Source organism: Chamaea fasciata, unplaced genomic scaffold (genome assembly GCF_029207755.1).
Source record: "Chamaea fasciata isolate MVZ Bird 193981 ecotype frontalis unplaced genomic scaffold, bChaFas1.0.hap1 SCAF_12, whole genome shotgun sequence".
NCBI classification, from domain to species: Eukaryota; Metazoa; Chordata; class Aves; order Passeriformes; family Sylviidae; genus Chamaea; species Chamaea fasciata.
In genome coordinates, this window is record NW_027094097.1 from 10,202,444 (window position 1) to 10,225,138 (window position 22,695).

Here is a 22,695-nt window from a genome sequence, read left to right on the forward strand (position 1 = left end):
ACCCTGGCTCAATGAGGACAGTGATTACTGAGCTCCTCACTCACACGCTGAAGGTTTACAGCCCCAGGACAGTGTGCAAAGTCTTCCGCGGGCCAAAACCATGTGCCCAGCTGCTGGAATGTTTTTGGGACAGCCTTGAAGTCAGGAAATCACAGAAACAGCAGCAACTTGCTACCCGTGGCACAGAGGAGATCACGACTCCTGCTCTCTGCTGAGCCTGGAACAATCCTCAGAGCAGTGGCACTTGTGTTGCTGGCCAGAGAATTTTGTTGCCTTTCCCAAGTGGGATGATTTCCCACGTGCCAGCCAGTTTTACCCACTACTGCTGCTGGGGCCCAGGGAACACACCAGCAAGGAGCCCACGATCTGTGCCACGGATGGGGTGGCCCATTCGCAATTCCAGTGGCCCTTGAGGCAGTGGGTGGGGAGGGATGGCTGTGCCCGGAAGAGTGGGGAGGACGTCATGCCAGCCCAGGCCTAGGGGAGCTGGTTTGCACACTGGGCCTTAGTAGCTGGGAAAATATCCTAAGTTTTCAGCATAACAGTGACAGGGATGGGAATTAGAGCATCTTCCATTGATAGATACAGGTTTAGCCATGTTAAATGCCCACAAATCATCTTGGTTTAACTTCAGAAAGTTCCATGTGAACCTGGATGAGATTTCCAGTTCCCTAGCTTTTTTACCTCCATCATCTTGGTTAAAAAAGCAAAAAAAAAAAAAAAAAACCAAACAAACAAACAAAAAAAAAACCCACCAAAAACAAAACAAAACAAAACCCCAACACCCTCTCTTCTCTGCAAACCATAATTTTCTTCATGACCATGAATACAGCAAGGGCAGAAAATGTCGCTGGAGTTGCCCATCAGAGGACAAGCTATTGGCTGCCAAAAAGACAAATCTGTGCCCTGTGTTTTACTAAGGTGCCTTTTAAAATGAATAAAACATTTGACCCACCTCTAAAGGGAATATCTGCTATGCCCAGTCCTGGAAAGCAGTGGTCAGGGAGCACCAGGGCAGTGTGAATCGCCCCCTCCTGGGGCTGTCCGTGGTCCCATGGACTGCCTGGCATGGCCATGGGCAATACACTGGGGGAATGGAGTCACAGACCCTCCCACTGACCCTTGGGGACTTGTGCAGGAGCATCTCCTCTCCAGTCCCCAGAGCAAACACGAGGCTTGGGAGGGGCTCAAGGGGCATCCCATGGCAGAGAGACAGGAGAAATGTAAAAGTGTCTTTTAATATAAATATAAATCCATCTGAAGTGCTGCAGGAGAGGACCGTGCCCCGCGAGGGATGCCCGGGAGGGAGATGGGCGCGGCAGGGACCGGCCAGCAGCCGGGGGAACCGACCCGGCATCACCTGGGCACCCCGCGGGCGAGCAGGGCTACAGCCAGGGCAGCAGCAGCGGCAGGGCCAGCAGGGCCAGCAGACGGGGGTGCAGGGGGGTGGCCGAGCCCCGCAGCGTGGCCTGGTTGGTCTCAGCGGCCGGCGAGCCCTGGGCGCTGGCCAGGCGGCCCCGGGCGCTGCACAGCTCCTGCAGGTTCCCCTGGAACTGGATCTTGCGGGACTCCTGGCGCAGCGACTCCCAGATGGTGGCCGCTTCCACGGGGCATCTCGACAGCACCTCGCTGGCGCAGGTGTGGAAGTCATCCCAGGACCTGGGGAGGAGGGCGGGAGTCGGGGGCGATGCTGGTGGCGGGTGACCCCACCGTCCCAGCGGCTCCCACAGGGACACTCACTTGCAGATGGTGTCCAGCTCCTGCTCCTCCTCGCCGCCCTCCTCCTGCTGCTGCTGCCGGATGCTCTGGGCCATGCTGTCCCCCAGGCTGATGAGGCAGTCGGCGAAGCCCTTGTAGATGGTGTCGCACTGTCCCGCCATGCTGACGGGCTCCTGGCTCGCGGCTGCGGGGCACAGAGAGGAGAGACCGAGCTGAGCCCCCGCAGAGCCCCCGCCAGCCCCACCTGCCCGGCTCAGGGGAGCGTGGCGTGAGGGTGTCACCGGGCGGGGGTGGCACTGGCATCTGAAATGTGGCGAGGGGCTCCCGCATCCCCCCGGACCGCCGGCATCCCCTCCCTGGGCACTCGTAGTGACCCTTCGCTTCTGGCCCGGGAGCCCGACACGATGTGACCACCCCGCGGCGATGCTGCCATTGACCGCAGGGCTCCTGCCGGCCGCGTCACCTCGGGCCTCCCGGGCTCTCCCCAGAGCCATCTGTCCCGGCCTTTATCCCCTGACAGCAAAGATTAATTTGTGACTACAACAGAAAAAAAAACAAAGCAAAGGCTCAGCAAGCTGGAGTCCCTACTCTGTCTGCAGTGGGAAAGAGGGGGAAAGGGGAAAGGAAAGGGGAAGGGGGAAAGTGGGAAAGAGAAAGGGAAAGGAGGAAGGGGAAACAAAAGTGGAAAAGGAGAGGAAGAGGAGAGGTGAGAAGAGGAAGGGGGAAGAGAAAGAGGGAAGGGGAAAGGTGAACAGGAAAGGGGAAAGGATAAAGAGAAAAGGGGAAGGGAAAACAGGAAGGGGAAGCGGGGGAGGGAAAGGGGAAGAAAAAATACAAAAGGAAAAGGTACAAGTGCAAGTCTGACTGTTTCATTCTGAGAAGCCCCAATTCCCTGCTCTGCTCCATCACTGCCACGGGCCAAATCCTGGTGCCAGACATTGAGTGACAGGGTGTGTTCTTGAAGGCTGCGAGTGCATCCACGACCAGTGAGGAGCCCAAAAGAGCTGGTGTGTGACTAGGTCACAGAGAAAACCTGCATGGTCCTCATCTCTCCCCCAGAGGTCCTGCATGTCAGAAGATGTGGGGTCCCGGTGCCAATTCACAGGAGTTACAAGAGTTTTGGAAGTGTCATGGCTGTGCACCGGGGAGGTTTCCAATTGAGGAGAGGGCTGCAAGGGGCTCCTATGGAAAGGTGACCCCAGAAACAGCTGAAAATTTCCTGGTGACTGCTGAGGCAGTCACATGTCTCCAGGGAGCCATATGCCTTGCTGCTGGCACCCCATGCCTGCACCCCTGGAACAGGGTCCTGAGCAAAGTGCCTGTGATCCAGCCTAACACCAGGGCGAGCCTGACACTATCACGGGGCACTTTAGGTGTTTTTGATGAGAACCCCCTGAGCACAGCACCGGGGCAAGTGTCAGACTGATACCAGACACGTGGGTCACAAACATCGCAGGTATCAATAGAGAAAGTGGGATCCATTGCTCATCTTTTGACCCATCCAGGCAACAAGCGTGCCACCCACCATCCCAAGGATCCAGCAGCTGGTAGGGCCAGATGATGCCTCCCCTCAGCCGACTGGTCCCTGCTGCAGGCTGAGGTTTCACCTCCTGGGCTCCTCTAATGCCCGGCACAAGCCCTACCCTCCGCTCAGCTCCCTCGGCACGAGGCTGGGCAGAGCGAGCAAAAGGAGAAAGCAGGAGGGCAAATCACCTCCGCTGCTCCGCTGCAAAACCATGGGGAAAAACCTGCCCCCGGCTCCGTCAGGGAGAAAGCCCAAGGGAAAATCACGGAGGAAGTTTCCCAGGGCGCTGCAGAGCATCCCTAACTCCCCAGCGAGTGCCGACGCAGCCATCCTGCTCCTGGGGAAGGGTCGGAGTCACCCACCCTCTGAGCCTAAAATCCCCCAGAGGTTTGGTGGTCCCTGTCCTCCATCGACCGTGCAGCCGGACGAGGTTAATCCCAGGCTCCCCATCTCTCTCCAGAGCAGAGATGTCACTGGTACCGCTGTGCTCCGCATCCTCCCTCGGCTCTCGAAGGAGCGGGAGTGTGGAGGGGACGCGCTGGTGCAGGGTGAGGTGCAGGACCTGCCGGATAACAGTCCCCCAGCGATCAGGATGCCTTCCGGCCCCGGTGAACGAGGGCAGCAGGGAAAGCCAGCAGGTGCGTGGGGTGGGCACACAGGGCTGGCGAGCCAGAGCTCGAGAACTGTCCCTGCCTGAGCAGAGAGACCCCGGACAGCGCTGCGAAGCCGCGTTCCTCCTTGCCCGGCATCTCAGGACACGGGACAAGGGTGGATGGATCGTTGAGCCGTGGGGCAACCGGGCACCCCGCTCCCCGCAGCTACAGAGGGTGCGGGACGCGGCCGGGGCTCCCGCTCCCACCCGCCAGCCCCCGGCCCCGGCGGGGAGAGTCCGGGGTGTCGGCCCCGCAGCCCGCCCCGGAGCGGCCCCGCGGCACTCACCGAGGTGCAGGAGCAGTGGGCACACGACGCCCAGCAGCCGCCAGCAGCCGCCGCCCATGGTGCGGACCCCGCTCCGCCGCCGCCGCCGTGTGCTCGGCGCCCGCCGCCGCCGGCAGCCCCTGCCCCGCCGCCCGCCCCCGGCCCGCCCGGCACCGCCCCGGGACCGGCCCCCGGCACGCCCTGCCGGCCTCGCCGAGGGGCGGATGAGCCCCCGGGGCTGGAGCTCGGTCCTTGTAGTTCACGGAATCAGAGAATGCTTTGGGTTGGACGGGAACGTAAAAACCATCTCGTTCCAAACCGTCAAGGACACGTTCCAGCCTTCTGCAACCCGGTCTTGTGAAACACTTCGAGGGATGGGGGAACCACAGCTGCTCTGGGGAACCTGTGACCCACCGTCCTCACAGAGAAAAAAAATTTTCCTGGTATCCAAACTAATTCTGCCCCCTGTCAGTGTGAAGCCATTCCCCCTTGTCCTGTCACTCTATGCTCTTGTCCAAAGTCCCTCTCCAGCTCTACTGGAACTCCTTTACATATTGGGAAGTTGCTGTAAGATCTTCCCAGAGCCTTCTCTTCTCCAGGAAGGAGAAAAGGGGAATTAATGTCTCCTTCCCACAGGCAGCAGCCCACCACCACCTCCTGCCTCTCCCAGGAATCAGAGACCACTACGCCCTGGTGGACTCACAGCAAAGCTTGAGCAGAGACTCAGGAAAAAATCTGGGAATAGAGAAGGCATCCTGGCCCTTCACCAGACTGGAGATGGTTTGATATCCTCAAAGGCCCCTCAGTATTCCCTCCATCACACAACAGAAGAAACTATCCACTTTTTTTTTTTTTTTCTCAAAAAGTTTTTTATTGAATTGTTCTTAATGTTATTTCCAAAAAAACCCAAAAAACCAAAAAAAACGAACAACAAAACCCCCCAAAACTTCAAAATTTAGATAAAAAGAAAAACCTTGCTGGAAAATCAAAACTAATGTCTGAAACATGGACATGCTTCGATGCACAACAGAACCGGTGGCCCCGTGGGGCTCTTGCAGTTTGCTGCTGCCTCAGCACCCTGACCCAGAGCCCCTCCCTGGGGCCCTCCAGAGGAATCACCCCCTGCCCAAACCTGCCTCACTAGGTCAGGTGGGCTGGGCACTCCACTGTGGATCTGGAATTAAGGAACCTCAGAGTAACTAACTAATTAATGAATCTTAACTAACCCCTCTCGCTCAGCTGACCTCCTCCCTGTGCCTACAGCCTGCCAGGGAGGAGCAGTGTGAGCCCTTCACTAAGGTGTGGGTACAGGTTTCTGGTCAGCAGGGAGCGCCGGCAGCCCCAGTGCTGGGGCTCAGCACACCTCGCTGCTCCCTTGCTGACGGCAGCAGATCCAAACTTGTAAAGGGGTAAGGAATCCATCGGCTTCTGCTGCACGAGACATGGACTGCCAGCCAGCCTTGGGGACGGATGGGCAGGTGAAGAAGAGATTTAACTCACAAAAAAGAGGCTATTTAGGAAAAATAAGCCAAGTGAATGTTCAGTGACTATTTGGAACTATACACAGATGGCGTTCGCCTTAGAGACATCACACACGTGTTGATAGATTTTCTGGCAAGAGCTCTTAACACCAGCCAGACGTCGTTAGTAACTACGGATCTGCGGGGTGGGCTTTGGTGGAGCAGCCCACCTGGCAGCCAGGTCCTCCTAGGTCATGCCAGGGGTGACCAGGCCCTGGAGCATGATCATCAGGCGACGTGCAGGTTTGCTCAGAGGGTTGTGGGGTTCCACCTGGAGGAACTGGAAGAGCTTTTGCCGCACCTGGTTCATGACTGACCCCATGTGGTCTCGGGTGATGGGGTCGCTTTGGTCCAGGTGCATCACTGCATCCTCCAAGTAGCTGAAGGAGAGAGAGCAAGGTTAGGACCAAACCCAGGACACGATCCCAATCCGATTCAGTTCATGTTAGCACTGAAGATGCACAGTTTTGTTCCCCACTCCATCCAAACTCTGCAGTATGTTCAGATGTCATGAAATAAATGTTCCTGACTCACAGCAGAGTCCACCTATCCCTTCCTAAACCTGTGAGGTTAGCCTACAGTTCCCAGCCTGCCCACCTGCCCCACAACCTGGCTGCTGGAAGCAAGGCAGAGGCAACAGCCAGTGAGAACTCCCCACGGTGCTGGAGGTGACTCGCAGTAGATATTTTCTTAAATACCTTTAAACAGAATTAGTCACTCATTAGACAGTAAAACCCCTCAGCAGTGAGGCTTAGTTTGTGTAGGCTTACAATAAAATCCATCCAGGAATGGGGTGGGAGAAGATTAAGACTTTTACCAACAAGACACTCTTGAAGTTCAGATGAGCCATCAGCTTTTAAACCCCAGCCTGAGTAAGGCAACGTGTTCATTGCAGGTTTTCACTAAAAATCCAGTTTAAAGTTTACAGCAGCAGCTTTAACCCCAATTACCAGCCTGTAACTTGACTGTAACTTGAAGTTCTTTTCAGTTTTTCTAGCTTGCTTTTCCTTATTGAGTTGAAAACTCGATTTAAGTTAATTTTCCATACAAGCCATAGTCAAAACCTGTAGGTACCTTAACAATTTAGCTTTTAAGGGCAGATAGCAGGGTTTTGACTCAGACACTAAAAATGTTCATGGCAAGTATCAGTACAGTCACTATTTTGTCACACAAGCTTTGCTTGGAACATCCACCAGAAATTATACCAGTAGCTCCTGCTGCAGCCTCCCACTGAGCCTTTCTGACAGTCACGACAAGAAACTGCCAACACAAAGTCCAGTGATGGGTTAAGAGTTGAGGACAGAGCAAACTTGCCCTGGATATTATACTATCCAGGGAACATGGCACTATCCCTCCTTTTGTCTCCACAAGGAATTCGTGCCTTGGGGAATGGAGATTGCTGCACAGGCTGCAAATATTTACAGGCTACAACTCCAGAGGTACCAGCACCTACTGCTGGGTACTCCTTCCACTACTACCTTGGGGCAGCAAAGCTTTCTGTGGCAATGCTGACATATTTTTCTGAGTTACCACTGGCTGTTAACATGCCAGTAACAGGCTAACTCCAACTTTTGTCAAAGTTCCACCTTCCACTTCCAGGCAGTGAATTTAAACCCAGGGCTGAGAACAGGACCCAGTTTGCTGGTCATACTCACTTCAACTTCAGCTCCGTACGTGTGCCCAGATCTGAGGAGAGCTGCTGAATGAGGGAGAGCAGCACAGGCTGGGACAGCGGGCATGGATGCTGTCCAAACACTTGCTGAGTATCCACAGTCTCACAGACATATAGAACCAGGTTGAGATCAGCTGCTGTTAGAGCCTGCAAGGAAGACACAGCTAGAAATGCACAGGAACCAAGAGGCAGGTGAGGGACACAGGACAGAGTGACAGCTCTGGGACACTCAGTGGCTTGACAGCCTTCTCTGGGAGCAAAAATTTCTGCACCTCTGCTGTATAGGCCACAGGGCCATCTTTAGGCTCTTGCTCTACACTCTGAGGACACCTGTGTCTGTTCCAAGCTGAACAGAGCACAACCAGACAGAGGGGAGCAGGTTACTGTCGGCAGCATGGAGCAGGGCCAGCAGTGCTATCATTCCCAGAAGAGTTTGTTTGCAGCAGCTCAAACAGATCTGCCTGCATGTTCAAAGTCAAAGGCAAGGTCAGGCCCCAGCTGGCAGATCTGCCTGGAGAGGCTTATGAAGCTGTTCCTTTTCAGAGGTGTGCCACGTGTCAGTGCTGATGGCAGAACATGCTGGTTTACTGGAGCACTGACACTGTCTTGACAGGACATGGGCAGGGGCAAAGGAACTTAACTGCTACCAAATCATGGAATCTGCATGGCTCTGGCTCCACCTGCATGAGAGCAACTGCACCCCTCAAGCATTCCACTGCCACAGGTTTCTTCAGTCAACTCCTGTGTCAGCTGTTGTGAGATTATGTGCCCACCCCAAGGAGCCCTTTTTTCCTTCTCGGTCCCCAACAAGCAGTAGATGACTACCAGGAAAACTAGGTACCTGCTGGAAAGCTTGGTTGAGGTGTCCCTGCTGGAGCAGCTGAAGGATGTGAGTCTGCTGGGACTGGAAATCCATGTGAGTGGAGGGGATGGGTGTCCCGGCTGCCGAGCGCATTGCCTGGACGATGCTCGAGGTGACAGCTGCTTGCTGCTCCTTCATAGCCAGGCTCACCTCTCCTTTAATGACTCTCTGCACCTGGGCCAAAATAGACTCCTGCATGCTGAAAAAAACAAAACAGAATCTATGGGCACCTCTGAGAATGAAGAGCCGAGGGAGAACACTCCACAAAGCTTATACCAGTGAGAAAGCACAGGCTGGTTTGCTTATTGGAGTGTGGCTCCCTAAGGGTTCATACAAATAGATCTGAAGCACAGGCAACTCTGTGGACAACACCACCATGTCCCAGGGTGCACTTGGAAGATGCTGGGATTCTGTGCAGGAAAGTGACATTTCAGGGAACTTAGTCTCTCATTAAACAATGTTTTAAATCTTTAATGTCTCTGGCTTACAAGCAAGACAACTAAGCTGTAGGGTTATCCCAAATGGGGCCAGCTTCCTACAGGAGATCTGTCAGATGCAGTTCCTAGTGTGCAGATGACACCTTTAGAATGAGAACACACTTACACTGTGCCTGTGACTTCTCCACAGAAGAGGATTTCACAGTGCAGACTCTGCTGTTCTGTGTGACATCTTTTCCCACAAGGGCTGGATTCTCCTCTCTCACAAAGGGTACAAAGCATCAAACCTGCTCTACCACAGGTAGAAAAGCAGGACTTCCCTGGGAACAAGCACAGCTCATGCAACAAGACCAGGATTTAGTCTGGTGGCCTACCTGGCAACTCTGGCCTGCACTGAAGACCCCAGTGTGTTCTGACATATGTTCTAGTGGCTCAAAATAGACAGGGTTGTTCTGCCCCATAGGTGACCACCAGCCAATCCCAATGCCTGGAAATCTGCAATCTGCCACTGCCTCCTGGTGTGAATGTGCTGGAGGCACTGCTGGGATCCCATCCTGAAACCAGCAGGGCAAAGCACAAACTACTGCAGAGCAGTTATGGGGAGAGAGAGTAGCCTGTAGAAACTGTATGCCTGAGGACACTGAGTAAAGAAAAGCCTTCAAAAGACTCCTCTGAAATCATCTTCAGGATGTATTCAGATTTGAGTGTGCTTAGGGATGTCTTAGATCCTTCTGTTCTCCGCTGTGCACATGGGACCTGGGGAAAAGCAGTCCTTGAGCTTCCCAATACAACTGGGAAACCTTCTGTGGACAACAAGTCACCAGCCCACTTGCTTTGCCATGTGTGCAGGGCCAACAAGCAGCCCTGCAGCACTCCTGGCTTGCTTCCACAACTAAGCAGGGAGAACTGCTTGTGATACGTGCATCTCAGTGACATCGCTTTCCACAAGCCCAGCTGCCAACTTACTTGCCCACGATGACGTGCAGCTGGTGCTGCACCTCAGCGTGGACACTGGCGGCGATGGTGGACGCCAGCTGCTCCGTGGTGCTCTGGAAGGTGCTGATGAGCTGCCGGAGCTGGTTCAGCAGCGGGTCCCGCACCTCCTGCTCTCGTACCTTCTTGTTCTTCAAGTGAGCCTCCAGCTGCTGGATATCTGCAACGAGCAGAGAGGGAGATGTTTTTGTGCCATCTGTACCTGTGGAGATGATCAGGGCAGAAATCCAGCTGCCAGGCTCTACATGTTCTCCAGCAGAAGCAATTGCTGAGCCCACGTATGAGCACAGGGCAGAGGAGAAGCACAAGCCTTGTTTTGGGCTGTATTATATTAAACTAGAAACCCATCTTCCAGTCTCCCCATCACACAGGATCACACAACACAGCAACAAACCCACCAGTTCTCCTACAACAGACTTCTACAGGCACTCCTTTTTCACGGGAGATAGGCAGGTGTGAGGGTGTTTTATTTCACATGCAGTGTGAATTGTGATCTGCGTTAGTTCAGTGCTCATGAAGAAACGGAATTTTCTCACAAAAAAGAAATCGTGTCTCCTGAGATTTAAAACCTGTATTTTAAAATATCTTATGAACTGGCCTGATCAAAAAGGAGAAGAATGTAAGCTCTCCTATTTGTGGGAGACTTGTGTGGAAGAGGAAAGGTGCAAAACAAAGAGCAGCTGGGGACACCCTGCAGATCTATGGCCAACAGAAGTCACTGTGCTAGCACTGGCCACATTCAGGCCAGCTCAGAAACCGGCTCTGCAGAGTAATACTTGTCCAGCCTCCCCAAAGGCCAAGGATCTCCATCCCAAGCCTGAGGACAGGAATGATCTTCTGCAGTACATCTGTGTATAGTTTTCCTTACTTAGGGGTATGCTCTATTTCAGCCTATGTCCATGCTGTTCAGCCACTATTTAACCTCTGGTTATCCTGGTACCCTTCTCCAAACCTTCTCTAATCCACTACCCTTCTTGAGAGGAAAGCCTAGATGCAGGACTGCTACACTCTCCATTCATCATGTTCATCATGACACCAGGATGGGATAATCCAGCAGCTGGGCTTTCCTACTCAATAGATGAAGTCACAGATTCCCAGAACACAGCTGAGTGTTTTGCTCTATGGGCTACAAAGACCAGAAGTGAATCCATACTCTTACAGCACCACGCATCACAACCTCCCCACTTCTGCTTCCCAAGTATGAAACAGAGCACATGGATGGGCAAAGAGGTTAAACACTCATCAGTGAAACTCTGCAAGGCCAAAACGTAAGGCCAACATGTTGCCAGCCACTAATGCAAATAGTGCAGAGAAGACTTGAAGAAGAAAACCTACTCACATTCCTGTGTGCCCTGCTTGAAGGTGTCATTGATTTGCTGGAACATGGACTGGCAGCTCTTCTCAAAGGCTGGCAGCACGACGCTCTGGAAGGCCTCCCTGTAGGCTGACTGGATGGGTCCCTGCAGACTGTCAGCTGTGGCCCTCACAACACTGTCTGTAAGGTTCTTACAAGCACACACAGAAGATTCCAGAGAATTAACTACAGTCTGCTCCAAGACTAAGGGTGTGAGCAAACACCAGAGCCCTGAAACACACGCACACCAAGTAAGGACAGATCAGTGTCCAAGGGTGCTCCCTTGGCTCCTTCCACTGGCCAGGCTGCACTGTGACTCCAGCAGGCAGAACCTCTGCTTGCTCAGGGGCTGCCCAAAACCAGCACCATTTCTCTGTACTTCTGCTGTGGAGCAAGGGAAGGTAGCACAGCTCCTTTCCCCTTCTCCTTCCATCCCAAAAAACCATCATTCCCTGCCAAGGGAAGTAAGCAGCTTGTGCCCCCTAAATAATGTAGATATGGAGAACAGAATGGAGCCAGTCAAATGTTTGCCACTTGACTGAGCTGGCCTTTAAAGTCACTGCTGTGGTGAGAATTTCTACTCTAGTAGAAAATTAACAACTTGGTAAATGAAAAAGGTGTAAATGAGGGAAAGTGGGCAGGGGAGCATATAAAGAGCTTGTCCTCCTAACGAGACCACGAAAAAGCTTTGACTACCAGCAGCTAAACTGGCATTACCTAGAGACAGAGGTGAGGGGAAAAGGTGTAAGAAATTTCTACCCAGGCAGGTGACAACTCAGTGTATCCTGGAAAACCTACTCTGGTACTCCTTACCTTTGATTTCACTAGCTTGGTGATATTCTCTTTCAGTGTCCCCTCAACAGCAGTGAGCTTGGCAGCAATAGTATTACTGAGCTGGCTGACGGTAGGGTCCATGCTCTTGGAAATGCCTAGGCATAACAAAAACAGGACAAAATTGCAGCTTTAAGCCTAAAGTCACATTTCAAAGCCCAGAAAAGAAAATGGCATCAAATGATTCTTGGATATAATACAGCAAGGGACAATGATCACAAACTTTGCTTGGGGAACTAAGGTTGGACATTTGAAGGAAGTTTTTGCTAAGAAGGTGGTACAGCTTTGGAAGTCACCAGAACCTGTGGAACCTCCAGCCTTGAAGGTTTTTAAGAGTTGGTGTGACAAAGTCAGAGCTGACCTGATCCAGAATAGAAGGTAGCCCTGCCTCAGGCAGCTACTGGTTGCAGGCTTTCCCACCAGCAATTTTTGGAACATCTCCTTATACGCATGGTGCCAGAGCATCGAGAAAGGGCAAAGACAACTTCAAGCTTGCTCCAGCCAAGTCTCAGCATTTCCAAACTCATCAGCCTCTTTCACCCTTCTCCACTGAACAGACTCCAAAGGTTTTAGAGATTTTAATGGAAGTCAGACCACACTCTCTGGAAAGGCATTCCCTCCGGGAGCCTCATACTGCTTCTAAACCACAGCCCCTCATCTCAGATTACAGCGGGGCCCACAGCAGTCTGTTATGCAGAGCCTGCTGTTCACACAACTGAACTCCTGCTTCATACAGTGCCAGCACTTTCCCAGTCTGCTTTTGATCCCGGTGGAGCTACCTGGAGGGATCCACCTCCCAGACTTAGGCAGCCACACTCACACTGGGGCACTGTCTTCTTCATCTCCTCCCGAATGGTCCTCTCCAGACGGTTGCACACAGCTGTGGACAGGGACTGGGAGAGCTGCTGGGACAGGTGCTCTTGGAGCTGCCCATTGCGCTGCTGCCCTTCCATCAGCACCCGGTCCAGTCTTCTCTCTAATGAGAATTTGTGTTAAGGAGTACAACAACAGATTTCCTGTCTACCCACAACACTCCTGCCCACAAAGATGGACAGTAGCCTCACCTCCAGAGCCTCAGGGGGAGCAAATGTGCAGCTCTGGTGAAAGAGCGGTCTCATAACACTACTGCTGTGTTCCTGAAACAGGGTGCTCTTAAACAACTGATCAGGGTGAGAAAAGAGCTTTGGAAGGTAAGATAGGAAAGTCAAACAGCTAAAATAAGTTGGACAGTACTATTTCCTACATACTGTGGTTAACTTAGCTGCCCCATCAGCAGCTCAGCCCCAATCAGCCACTCACTCACTTCTCTGCAGTAGGATGAGGGAGAGAACTGGCAGGGTAAAAGTGAGAAAGCTCATAGGTTGAGTTAAAGACAGTTTACGAGATAAGGCAAAAGCTGCACATGCCAGCCAAACAAAATAAGGAATTCATTTACTACTTCCCATCGGCGAGCAGGTGTTCAGCCATCCCCAGGAAAGCAGGGCTCTCTCATGCCTAACAGTGGCTGCGGAAGACAAACACCATCGATCCAAGTGTCCCCTCTTCCTCCTCCCTTCCCCCAGCCTTTACTGCTGAGCACAGCATCATACAGTGCGGGGCATCCCTTTGGTCACTGGGGGTCAGCTGTCCTGGCTCTGTCTCCTCACAACTTTTGACCACCCCCAGCCTCTGCCTGTTGAAGGAGAGTGAGAAACAGAGAAGGCCTTGAGAGGGCTTAGAAAAAGCAAGAACAGCAAACTCATCAGTGTGCTACCAGCATTGTTTTGGTCACAAATAGAAAACATAACACACATGAGCTGCTGTGAAGAAAATTAACCCCATCTGAGCCAAAACCAGGACACCAGAAACCATCAAGTCCAATATCCATAAAAGTAAGTTGGTAAAAATGTTTCTATAGGATGGAATTAGTGAAGATGATACAGCGCATGCAAGCAAGCCCAGGCTTCAGTCCACTCATACCTCATGAAGCAAGCAACCTCTCTGAAGGAGCCAACACACAAACACATCTTAAACAAACTAACACCAAACTCTGGTAAAACAAACAACGAAATGATAATTCAGCTGCTGACAAAATTCAGTCCATGCATAAAGTTGTGGGAAAAGGAAATATCATTCTAATATTACAATATAGCCCTAGACACTGAAATTCAGTAGAAAGGTATCTAAATTATCTGTGAATATCAGACTGACGGTCAAAAAAGGAAAATCCAAGGCTAATAAATAGAGAAAGCTATTGTCATAGAAGTTAATAGTGGTTTCAGACATGACACAGGCTGGAGCTGCTCAGTTTGGGGAACATAACCAAATTCAGTGCAGCAAATGTACACAGGAAACAATGACTCATAATACAATACAAATAATTGGATACCAGGTTTGAGAGCACCAAAAGAAAACACTTCTCAGACAACACTTCAGGGACCTGTACACCACCATATGAATAAATGTGGACAAAAAAGATAATTCCATATCCAGCTATGCAATATGGCAGCCAGATGCTATTTCTTGCCCTAAGGAGGAAAGGATCAGCCCATAATTACTCTTGTGCAACTGGCCACTGTCTGAGGTGGGATAAAGTACCAAGCGCACCTCTGGTCACTGCACTGCACAGTACACCAGCACTGCAGCACTTACTGCTTAATGGGTAACTATGATTTAGTGGCACGGAGAAAGTGTCAGTTCTTCTCTGTTCTGAGTTTTTTGCCCTTAGAAACGGCCTGAGAGGAACTGAAATCGTTCTATGGCAGCCAGGCAATTGTACTGTACCTCCGGCCCCACACTCCTTGGAAGAGATCAAGATCTTGGGAGAGATCAAGATCAAAATCAAGATCTTGGTGGTGAAGATCCTTGACCTTCCTGAGCCTTCCTCACTCCTCTAGTCTGCCTTGCAGCCTTCCACTCAGCACTTGCAAGCAAGGATACGCTCCTGCTCCTGCTGGGAGTCGATCACCCTCTCCATGTGTCCCATGAGGGAGCTCTGGATGGCATCGAGGTGATCCGTGAGCCTCTGCAGCAGCTCCATCTGGTTCTGCCGCAGCTCTGAGAGTTCCCGCTGTTGGCTCCTCAGGATGCACATCAGCTCATCCTGGAATTCTGGTGTCACCTGTATGTGGAGAGCACAAGCATTCATTTCTAACAAGACTGGAGGTCAGCTGAGCTTTCTGCTCAGTACTGAGTCAACCCCTGTGCTTAGAAGTGCAGTGTAACACACAATGCAGCAAACATGACCAGTTTAATTCCTGTTCCCAAGAACTTTTGTGCCAAGGAATAAACGGATAAAGCAAGGCTCCTGCATAGATTTAATAAATGGTTGCTTAGAATAGCAACTGTTTAGATTCAAGACACCCTTCAAATCAGATTTTATTCACTTTTGGCCAGTTACTGAGGGTGTTCATGCCTACAAATGCAAACAATGACGTCAAACACTCACAAAAGAGCTGTGCAATCAGAGCAGTAAAGAGGCTTCTTTAGAGCACTTTTTCAGATCTTTCATTTATTTATGAAAACCAAACAATTGAACAAGTATAAATTTATATATGTTGTCTCTTCACCTGCTCAAAATAGTTCAAGGAGTGTGAGGACCCACCCTTAAGGGGAAGGAACAAGGAGACACATGCATCAAAGCCAATCCCCCTGTGACCCTTTCTTTCCTGGGAACATCTTATCTTGCTGCAGGCAAGTATGAGAAGGAAATTATCAATCTGGAGAGCACAGAGCTCATTCTCTGCTGCATGTCAGCACAGAGCAATTCCAAGCCCAAGAGCAGCCCCATCACAACCTGGTAGGGCATGGCCCATGATATTTCAAGGAACTGGGATGAACTTTCTCTTAGGTCTTTCCTAGTAAGATATGAAGCATCATGAAGAGCAGCTCTGACTCACCTGGTTGTTAGATGATCTTGGTGACTGGTTCATATCCCTGGAAATAAACAGAGAAAGAGTAGTAACCTAATTATGTCAATTAACTCCTCTTATAATCCAAGTCTTCTGCCAAAACAGATCACACATTTTGTGGTTGCTTTAGATTTTACACTCCAGCTTGTAACTATGTTTTGGCTTGTGTGACATGGAGAATGATGGGAAGGTGATGAAATCCCAGTCCTTACAGCACTGTGACACTATCATTTGCACTGTTCACAGAACCTGAAATTCCTTACAGACTGCTCCCTTTGCAGGGAAGAGACCTGAACCAAGCATTAATGAGGACTGTTACAATGTGCACTGCACACTGATTTTTCAGTTTTGTCCAAATTTGAAACCAGGGAAGACTTTGCCAAACACCTTTTGAAGGTCTCCCAATATTTTACCAAAGAAAAAAAAGTATTCATTTGTTAAAATTTAGAATGAATGAGCACAAATCATCTAGTGTGATTCTAGTTCTTAAGGTGAAGAAACTAGTGATGCACTTCAGTTCATACAGCAGAATAAAGAGAAACACTGAACTGATCCACTAATATTGCATGACTCCATCAAAGTCACAGATCTATGAAGAAAAGTAAACATTTTTAGTTCCCAGACATTACCCACTCAGCAACTTTAAAAGGACTGAGGCAGGAAAAGTGAAAGTCATTTCAGAGGCCAAGAGCTTCTGGGTGTCGCTGTGCAGGACCACAGCCAGAATTAAATGCCATAGTCCATCTTTGTTGTGATCTGCACAGCCAGATCATGGAGCTATGGGATCACAAGAAGAGAAGGGAGCGCTGTGCAGAAGCTGTGCTACTCTCCTCACACTGATGCAGACAGATTGGTCTAACGTGCCATCGGCAGACCTTTCCAGTAACCAATTTTCACTTACAGGATATGATATAGGCATGTTCAGAAATACACAGAAGCAGCAAGCAGGTAACAAACGACAGATATTGCTGAACAAGGGCACTGTGCCACTGTTCAGAAGCCAATTAAAAATGGAAGCCATTGTGACACTCACAGCATCACAGTTCCAATGAAGCCTTCACTGAAACCAGTGAGAGGGCCCAGTGTCCCCTCACAATGTGTAATTTACCTCCCACACATTCTTCTCAAGCCCAGGCTATATTTTGGATTTTGAGTCCCAGCTGGAGATAGTGCAGAACTATTCCCACGCCCGAGTGCCAGTCAGTGTTTGAGTAACCAGCAGTGCTTTCTGTTCCTGCCCTTTGCAAACGGGGCAAGGGTTGGGAGCACTTGGCTGCTGCCTCAGACCCCAATGACTACAAGAGGTTGTGGCCCTGCCCAGCTGGTCCCAGAGCCTCCTGTGCCCTGGCAAGCCCAGCATACCCGTCATCTTTCTTGCCCTTCCTCTTTAGCTTTGGAGAAGCCCGTGGGGATGCCTTGACTTTCCAGTCCTTCACAGGCAGCCTCTGCGCAGGTGCTTTGGCACCAAATCCACCTGACGTAGAAGCCAAGCTTGCAACTTCATCATCATGGTCACTGTGAAGGAACAGCAAGGGAGAGGACATCACTCACAACACTGGACTGTGTCGGCCTTCACTGTGGGGATGCATTCACACATGGCCAGAGTCAGCTACAGCCACCCCCACCTTAACCTTTCACAGTCACCTCTACAGAGCTCAGGCCAGGCTGCTCTGCTTTGATCCAGGTGTGCTGAGGCTGACCTTGAGTGCTGTGCAGCAAGGCTGGGAGGGTCCCTGCATTAGGGACAGCAGGGGCCCAGGCAGCATGGCTGAATGATGCCTGTTTAGCTCCAAATACTGGCACACAAGCCCCAGGATGGCCTAGCAGGGAGCCCAAGCACATCACATCCTTACAGCTTTACAGACAGCAAGCACTGGACACAGAATGCACTGCAAGAACAGAGGAGGATCAGGTGAGCCTAAAACATCTGTGATCCTCAGTACCTTGCAGACTTTCACCTGCTCACCAGTTTCCAATACAGGCTGCGCATTTCAGTCTGAATTCATGTGTGGATTGTGGACAACCCTCAGCTGTCAAACAGGGCTGAGCTTGTCAGGCACACAGAATGTGCCCCCAGAACTTCAGGGGGACTCGTAAGGGAGGAATGATGTCAGAAGCAAGAAACCTACTCCTGAGGTACCCTTGCTACCTTATATAAAGCACAATATTTGGAAACTGATCCCTTAATAGGTTTTTACTGATAATTAAACCAAGCTTGGTTCATGCTTTTAGAAGCAGCACAATCAAACCTTTCCCTACAGAGAATAAACTGGAGAGTGCCCAGGGGCCAATCTTGAAATAAGCTGAAGTCATCAGAACACTGGGGAAGCTGTGCTGCAAACACACATTAAGTCAGGAGACAAAGCAGAGACATTCCCCCCACACATAGGGGCTGGCTGGGGACAGAGGCATGAATGCAGCCTGAGCTGGGTCCATGCAGGGTGAGAAAGGGGGCTGAGCACTCTGGTACCTTTGTTCTGCACTGGCATCCTGGCTGTCATGCTGCAGAAGGTGGTAGCTGTGTCGATGGTAGGAAGAGCTCTTGTGCTTTTCTTCAACCTCATCCCTTGGGCTAGAGAGGGGAAAATGAAAATACCATCATTAAAGTCTCTTTCAGTTTGGATATTCACTCTCTCCATGTCTCATGAGAGATCCTGATGGAAAGTCTGTAACAAAAATCAACCCCACACTGATCCCACAGATCCAGGAAGCGGCAGGTGTTGTGTAGAAGCACTGAACACTTGAATTGTCCGTGTGCTTTTCTGGGGCCTCAAAAAGGGAGAAGCAGCTAAGCTATGCTTGAAGTATTAACCAAGAACTATCTCCCATCAGACATTCATACAGGAGAGGTAAACCACTACTCAAACCTGGCAGCACACCATACTTCCATGAATAGCATCATCTTGGGTTTGTTCTTCCTCATTTAATACTGATCACTGAAGCAAAAATCATCAGTGCTTCTTAGTTTCTTAAAGTGTCTGAGGAAGTGTGTGAATGTGATGGGTCAGCTCTAACAGAATTGTAATAGTGGATCTTGTCTGAGTATCATAATGATTTTGAAAGCAAACTGCACGTGCTTCTAGGCTGTCAATTAGATCTGCCTGAATGCAGCTTGCAGGAAGGACTTTAAACAGAAGTAAGCACTTGTGAAATCTCTCACAGTCAGAGATAGCTGATCTGGTATTCTGATATTAAACATCCTGAAGAATTCAAAGACAGAGTGTAACTGAGGGGAGTTGCAAACTCCTACGAAAGTATTTTCTCAAGTTCATATTATGAGTAAAACAAAAAATATTGTGTAGAAACACAAGTCTTAATGCCCTCCCCAGAGCCATCAGATGGGACTGTTTCCTGGAACAACATTCTCAGCTGGGGAGGCACAAGGTGAGGCCTTTCTTTGCATTCTGATGAGGGAGCAGTCCAGGATTACCTGAAGGACAACACTGACCCTCTCAACCTTCTGGTCCTGCTGAAAAGAAAGGTATTTGCAGGTTCACATGGTGCATGGAGCCCTAGCATAAGTGGTCTCTGGAGATGCCAGGTGCATCTCGCTGCTCTCATCCCACTACAAGACAGGGACACTAATTCTGTGACGAAACCCAGAACTGGACCAGAATAACAGATTGCTTCTTCTAAGCAGCCTAAGTGGTGTTGCAGCATCCTTCATTCCTGCTCCACTGCCATTTATTTTCTGACTGCTAAAGTGCTTTATTTATAACACTAGCTGCAGAGCCAATCCTAGAAGAGAGACATACAATTAACCTATAAGCAAACCTGTCAGTTATGTTGTCAATTGATTCAACAAAAGCCTGCAGGAATGCATCACCTGGGGCAGAACACAGCTTGAACTGGTTTGATTTCCAGAGCACACAAAAGTCTCCATGTGAACATGAGGGCCAATAAAGTAGACTTTTCACCTTCTTAACAGAGATCATTTATGCTGCAAAGGGTATTAGAGAGCAAAAGTGGTTAGAGGTGGCCTAGGAAGCTCAGGACACAGCATACAGACCAAGCACACAGGAAGGCTTACTCATCAGATCCTTTAAGGGAAAGAGGGATGGAGAACTGCTCTGGATTAAACACAGCATAAGAGCTCTTCACCAAGCTGCCAAATTGGCAAGTGCAAACAAACTGCCCCGTGCCAGATAAACCCAAGCAATTACCTGTCTGCCATGCTGTTCCTGGTTTCCCGGGTTATGTCAGGAGCCGCTGGCCACGGCTGACTCACAACACTGTCAGAAGATGCATTTTCCTGAGTTAAAGCAGTCTCCAGTAACGATGGAGCATTCAGTCTGTCCACCTCCACTGGAGGCATGTCCAAAGAGTGGTGGCTGTGCTCAGAGTTGTGGCGGTTCCTGGGAGACAGCAAGTGCAGGGCTGAGGCAGCTGAGGCCATACTGTCTGCGTGGTGCCCGGGCTCCAGCACCTCCCCGGGGAGCCCAGACGGAGCCGCCGCAAAGCTGCGCTGCAGGGTCTCGGAAGCAATCTCTGGGATGTCCTGGGACATGGCTGTGGAAGCAGAGGAAATGACGTCTGGGGAGCGCTCGCGGGTGGGAGAAGCCTGGGGCACCACCAAGGGCTCCACTTCCTGCAGTTCCAGTGCTAGAGAAGAGTTTCCTGGTGCGACCTGGAAGCAAAAATCAAACAAGAGCCTTTAGGAGCCTTTTGTTCTCCAGGCTGAACAATTTCAGCTTGTACAGGCCCACAGAGAGGTTCCTTGGCCCATAAGAAGGAAGGGAGCAGCATTTGGAGCCTTACTGGAACAGGTGCCTTTGGTGTTAGCTTGTCAGGGAGGCCTGGGATAAGAACAGAGTGACTCCTAGGACTGGTCTGGAGACTGCTGCTGCTGCTGCTCAGTGTGAGGCTGGTGTCCAGCTGCATCTTGGGGCTCACAGTCAAGTCCTCTGATGCTCTGCAGAAACAGATACCAGCAAATCAAGCAGCCCAAAGAAATGACTGATCTGCATCAAACACTCAAGGTGAGGAGATGGGGTATAAAGGCCAGTGGAGGAGCCCTTGCTCTTTCCACCATGGTCAGCTACTCCCTGCAATGAGCACCTGCATCTCCTAGTCCCCATATAGCCCAGAGAGACACCAGGTGGAAATAACAAAAAAGAAAAAAAAATGGGCATTGCAATCTTTTAGAATGCAAGGGGTCAGTGAGAGAAGGGACCAACTGGATCTCCAGTGCAGACTCCACAGACTAGAGGGAGAAACAGGACATTATGAGATGGGTTTCTCTCCTTTTCCCGACCCCCAGAAGTGAAGTTCTTGCCTGTTATGCAGCTCAACCCACTGTCACACTCTAAGATTTTCCTACTAGCCCTAACTCTCCCCCTGTCCCTCGGTGGCTGCAGTGTTCTCTTACCTGTAAACAACAACGGCCCTTTGGGAAAAGCATGCAGAGCAACAAAACTGAGCTGCATTAACAGAATCCCTACGAGGCACACAAAAACCACTCCTGTTGGCCCCTAGATGACAACAGGCATGTTCCAAGCTGCATTAGGGATGCAAACAGCTGCCTATACAGGGATGTGTTGGGACTCAGGCCAGTTTCTAACTCTACTTACAATCTCCTGCTCTACAAGACATGCTACAGCTCTGTGCTATCCCAAAAGCCTGTGTCAATTCAGCTGCAGATATATTATTTAACGCATGTATTTACCTGGGCAGAGAGGCATCTGTGACAGAAGTGCTGCTCATGGCTGTGACTGCAGTCAGGGAGCTGACACTGCTGCCTGGAGAGACAGCGATCTGTAAGGAACCACACAGCAGTCAGGATGGGACAGAGAGCAACAACACTACTCAACCAGAGACAGAAAGATTCCTAGAGAGTCTTTGGTGAAGAGGGAACAGAAAACACCTCCATAGGTTGGCTTGCTCTGCCAAGGTGCTCAGATGCTGGTCAAAGGCAAGTCCCAAAACATCCTCATCACATAGCTGCTTTTACTGAGGAACTGCTGTCCCCAAAGTGACCTCACCAGTGCAGAGGAAGAGGGCTTATGGCAGAGAGTGGGGTCTCACAAGTCTGAACAGTCTCATCTACCTACCTAATCATTTCAGATCTGCATTCCCACAGGATCCCATCAGACAGGATGTGCAGAGGTGGCATGTTTTCTTCCATTACAGTTATATCATAACCCCAAACAACATGTGTAAACCAGTAAGAGCAGTCTCCCAGCTTAGATACAGTTATTTAGCAAACTTGTATTTCTACAAAGCACACCTCCATCAGTGGTTTTCCAGTTAAACACAGCACTTACAACACAAGTTTAGGCCAGTTTAGCATTTTAGACATCCCAACAGGTCTCTGCTCAGTCTGGTTACATGCAGACTTTCCCATGTGCTCTGCATTGGGCTGGCAGAGCTTATCACAGTCATTCCAGCTGAAAAATGTGTCCAAAAGTACTAAAATTCACACCCACCCCTTGCATCACCGTAACAGTGCTGATCTCCGATTACCTGCTGAAGAGAAGTACTTGGTGTCATGAATGCATCTGGAGTCATCAGCTTGGGCTTGGCATCATTGGAGAGAGAAAGGAAATCTGCTGGCACAGGCAGATCAGCGATACGCCGCAGGTCTGGTTGGGAGCCGTGCACAGACTCCTTCTCAGATCCCAGCCCTTCCGTGCCCAGATCAGCCATGTGGTCTGGAAAGGCTTCAAGGGAGAGATATAAAACAGTTTGGAACTTCCCTCCAAAACTAAACCTCCAATTCCACGAAGTATGAACTTATGCCATTGCATGCCATGCGTGATTCCAAAAAGAACAAGTACAAACCTTGCAACATTCCAGTCAAAGTTTAGAGCAAAGCAAACCCTGTGTTATGTTTTCTCTTTGTATGCCAGGCTGGATTTTATCAGGCTTTGATAATAAAATGTCCAAGCTTCTTTTCTTCCCTAAAAGCAAGGCCAGTTGAACTGCCACATCCCAGAATGGTGAATGAGCTGAAAGAGCTCATCACAGACAGCCCA

At 50.4% G+C, this 22,695-nt stretch overlaps 2 protein-coding genes across 3 annotated transcripts in view; both read right to left on the minus strand.

Moving 5' to 3' along the window:
- Window positions 1-1,228: 1,228 nt before the first annotated feature.
- Window positions 1,229-4,269, minus strand: NRN1L (neuritin 1 like). Of its 2 annotated transcripts, XM_066194509.1 has the most exons (3): window positions 4,184-4,269; window positions 1,741-1,903; window positions 1,229-1,659 (listed from the first exon to the last, which is right to left on the minus strand). In XM_066194509.1, the coding sequence occupies exons 1-3, from the start codon at window positions 4,239-4,241 to the stop codon at window positions 1,386-1,388; spliced, it is 495 nt and encodes a 164-aa protein (XP_066050606.1). In that variant the 5' UTR covers window positions 4,242-4,269; the 3' UTR covers window positions 1,229-1,385. The 2 variants fall into 2 exon arrangements, with proteins under 2 accessions (XP_066050606.1, XP_066050605.1); XM_066194508.1 differs by lacking the exon at window positions 4,184-4,269 and having other exon boundaries at window positions 1,741-2,946.
- A 727-nt stretch (window positions 4,270-4,996) lies between these two features.
- EDC4 (enhancer of mRNA decapping 4) overlaps window positions 4,997-22,695 on the minus strand; it is a 32,781-nt gene continuing 15,082 nt past the window's right edge. Inside the window, exons 15-29 of the mRNA XM_066194548.1 lie at window positions 22,184-22,380; window positions 21,387-21,475; window positions 20,480-20,633; window positions 19,885-20,348; window positions 18,192-18,293; window positions 17,084-17,236; window positions 15,710-15,746; window positions 14,751-14,931; window positions 12,652-12,807; window positions 11,814-11,929; window positions 10,986-11,151; window positions 9,620-9,806; window positions 8,196-8,415; window positions 7,338-7,501; window positions 4,997-6,062 (exon numbers count right to left, since the gene is read on the minus strand). Of these exons, the coding sequence (XP_066050645.1) occupies window positions 5,870-6,062; window positions 7,338-7,501; window positions 8,196-8,415; window positions 9,620-9,806; window positions 10,986-11,151; window positions 11,814-11,929; window positions 12,652-12,807; window positions 14,751-14,931; window positions 15,710-15,746; window positions 17,084-17,236; window positions 18,192-18,293; window positions 19,885-20,348; window positions 20,480-20,633; window positions 21,387-21,475; window positions 22,184-22,380 (2,579 nt within the window). The 3' untranslated portion in view covers window positions 4,997-5,869. The remainder of the gene's footprint in view (window positions 6,063-7,337; window positions 7,502-8,195; window positions 8,416-9,619; window positions 9,807-10,985; window positions 11,152-11,813; window positions 11,930-12,651; window positions 12,808-14,750; window positions 14,932-15,709; window positions 15,747-17,083; window positions 17,237-18,191; window positions 18,294-19,884; window positions 20,349-20,479; window positions 20,634-21,386; window positions 21,476-22,183; window positions 22,381-22,695) is intronic.

Excerpts from the sequence above, each read along its gene's own strand:
- NRN1L (XM_066194508.1), bottom strand. The coding sequence starts at position 2,213 with ATGGCTCTGGGGAGAGCCCGGGAGGCCCGAGGTGACGCGGCCGGCAGG. Across the intron at positions 1,660-1,740 it reads GAGCTGGACACCATCTGCAA|GTCCTGGGATGACTTCCACA; the intron begins GTGAGTGTCCCT and ends CCTCCTCCCCAG.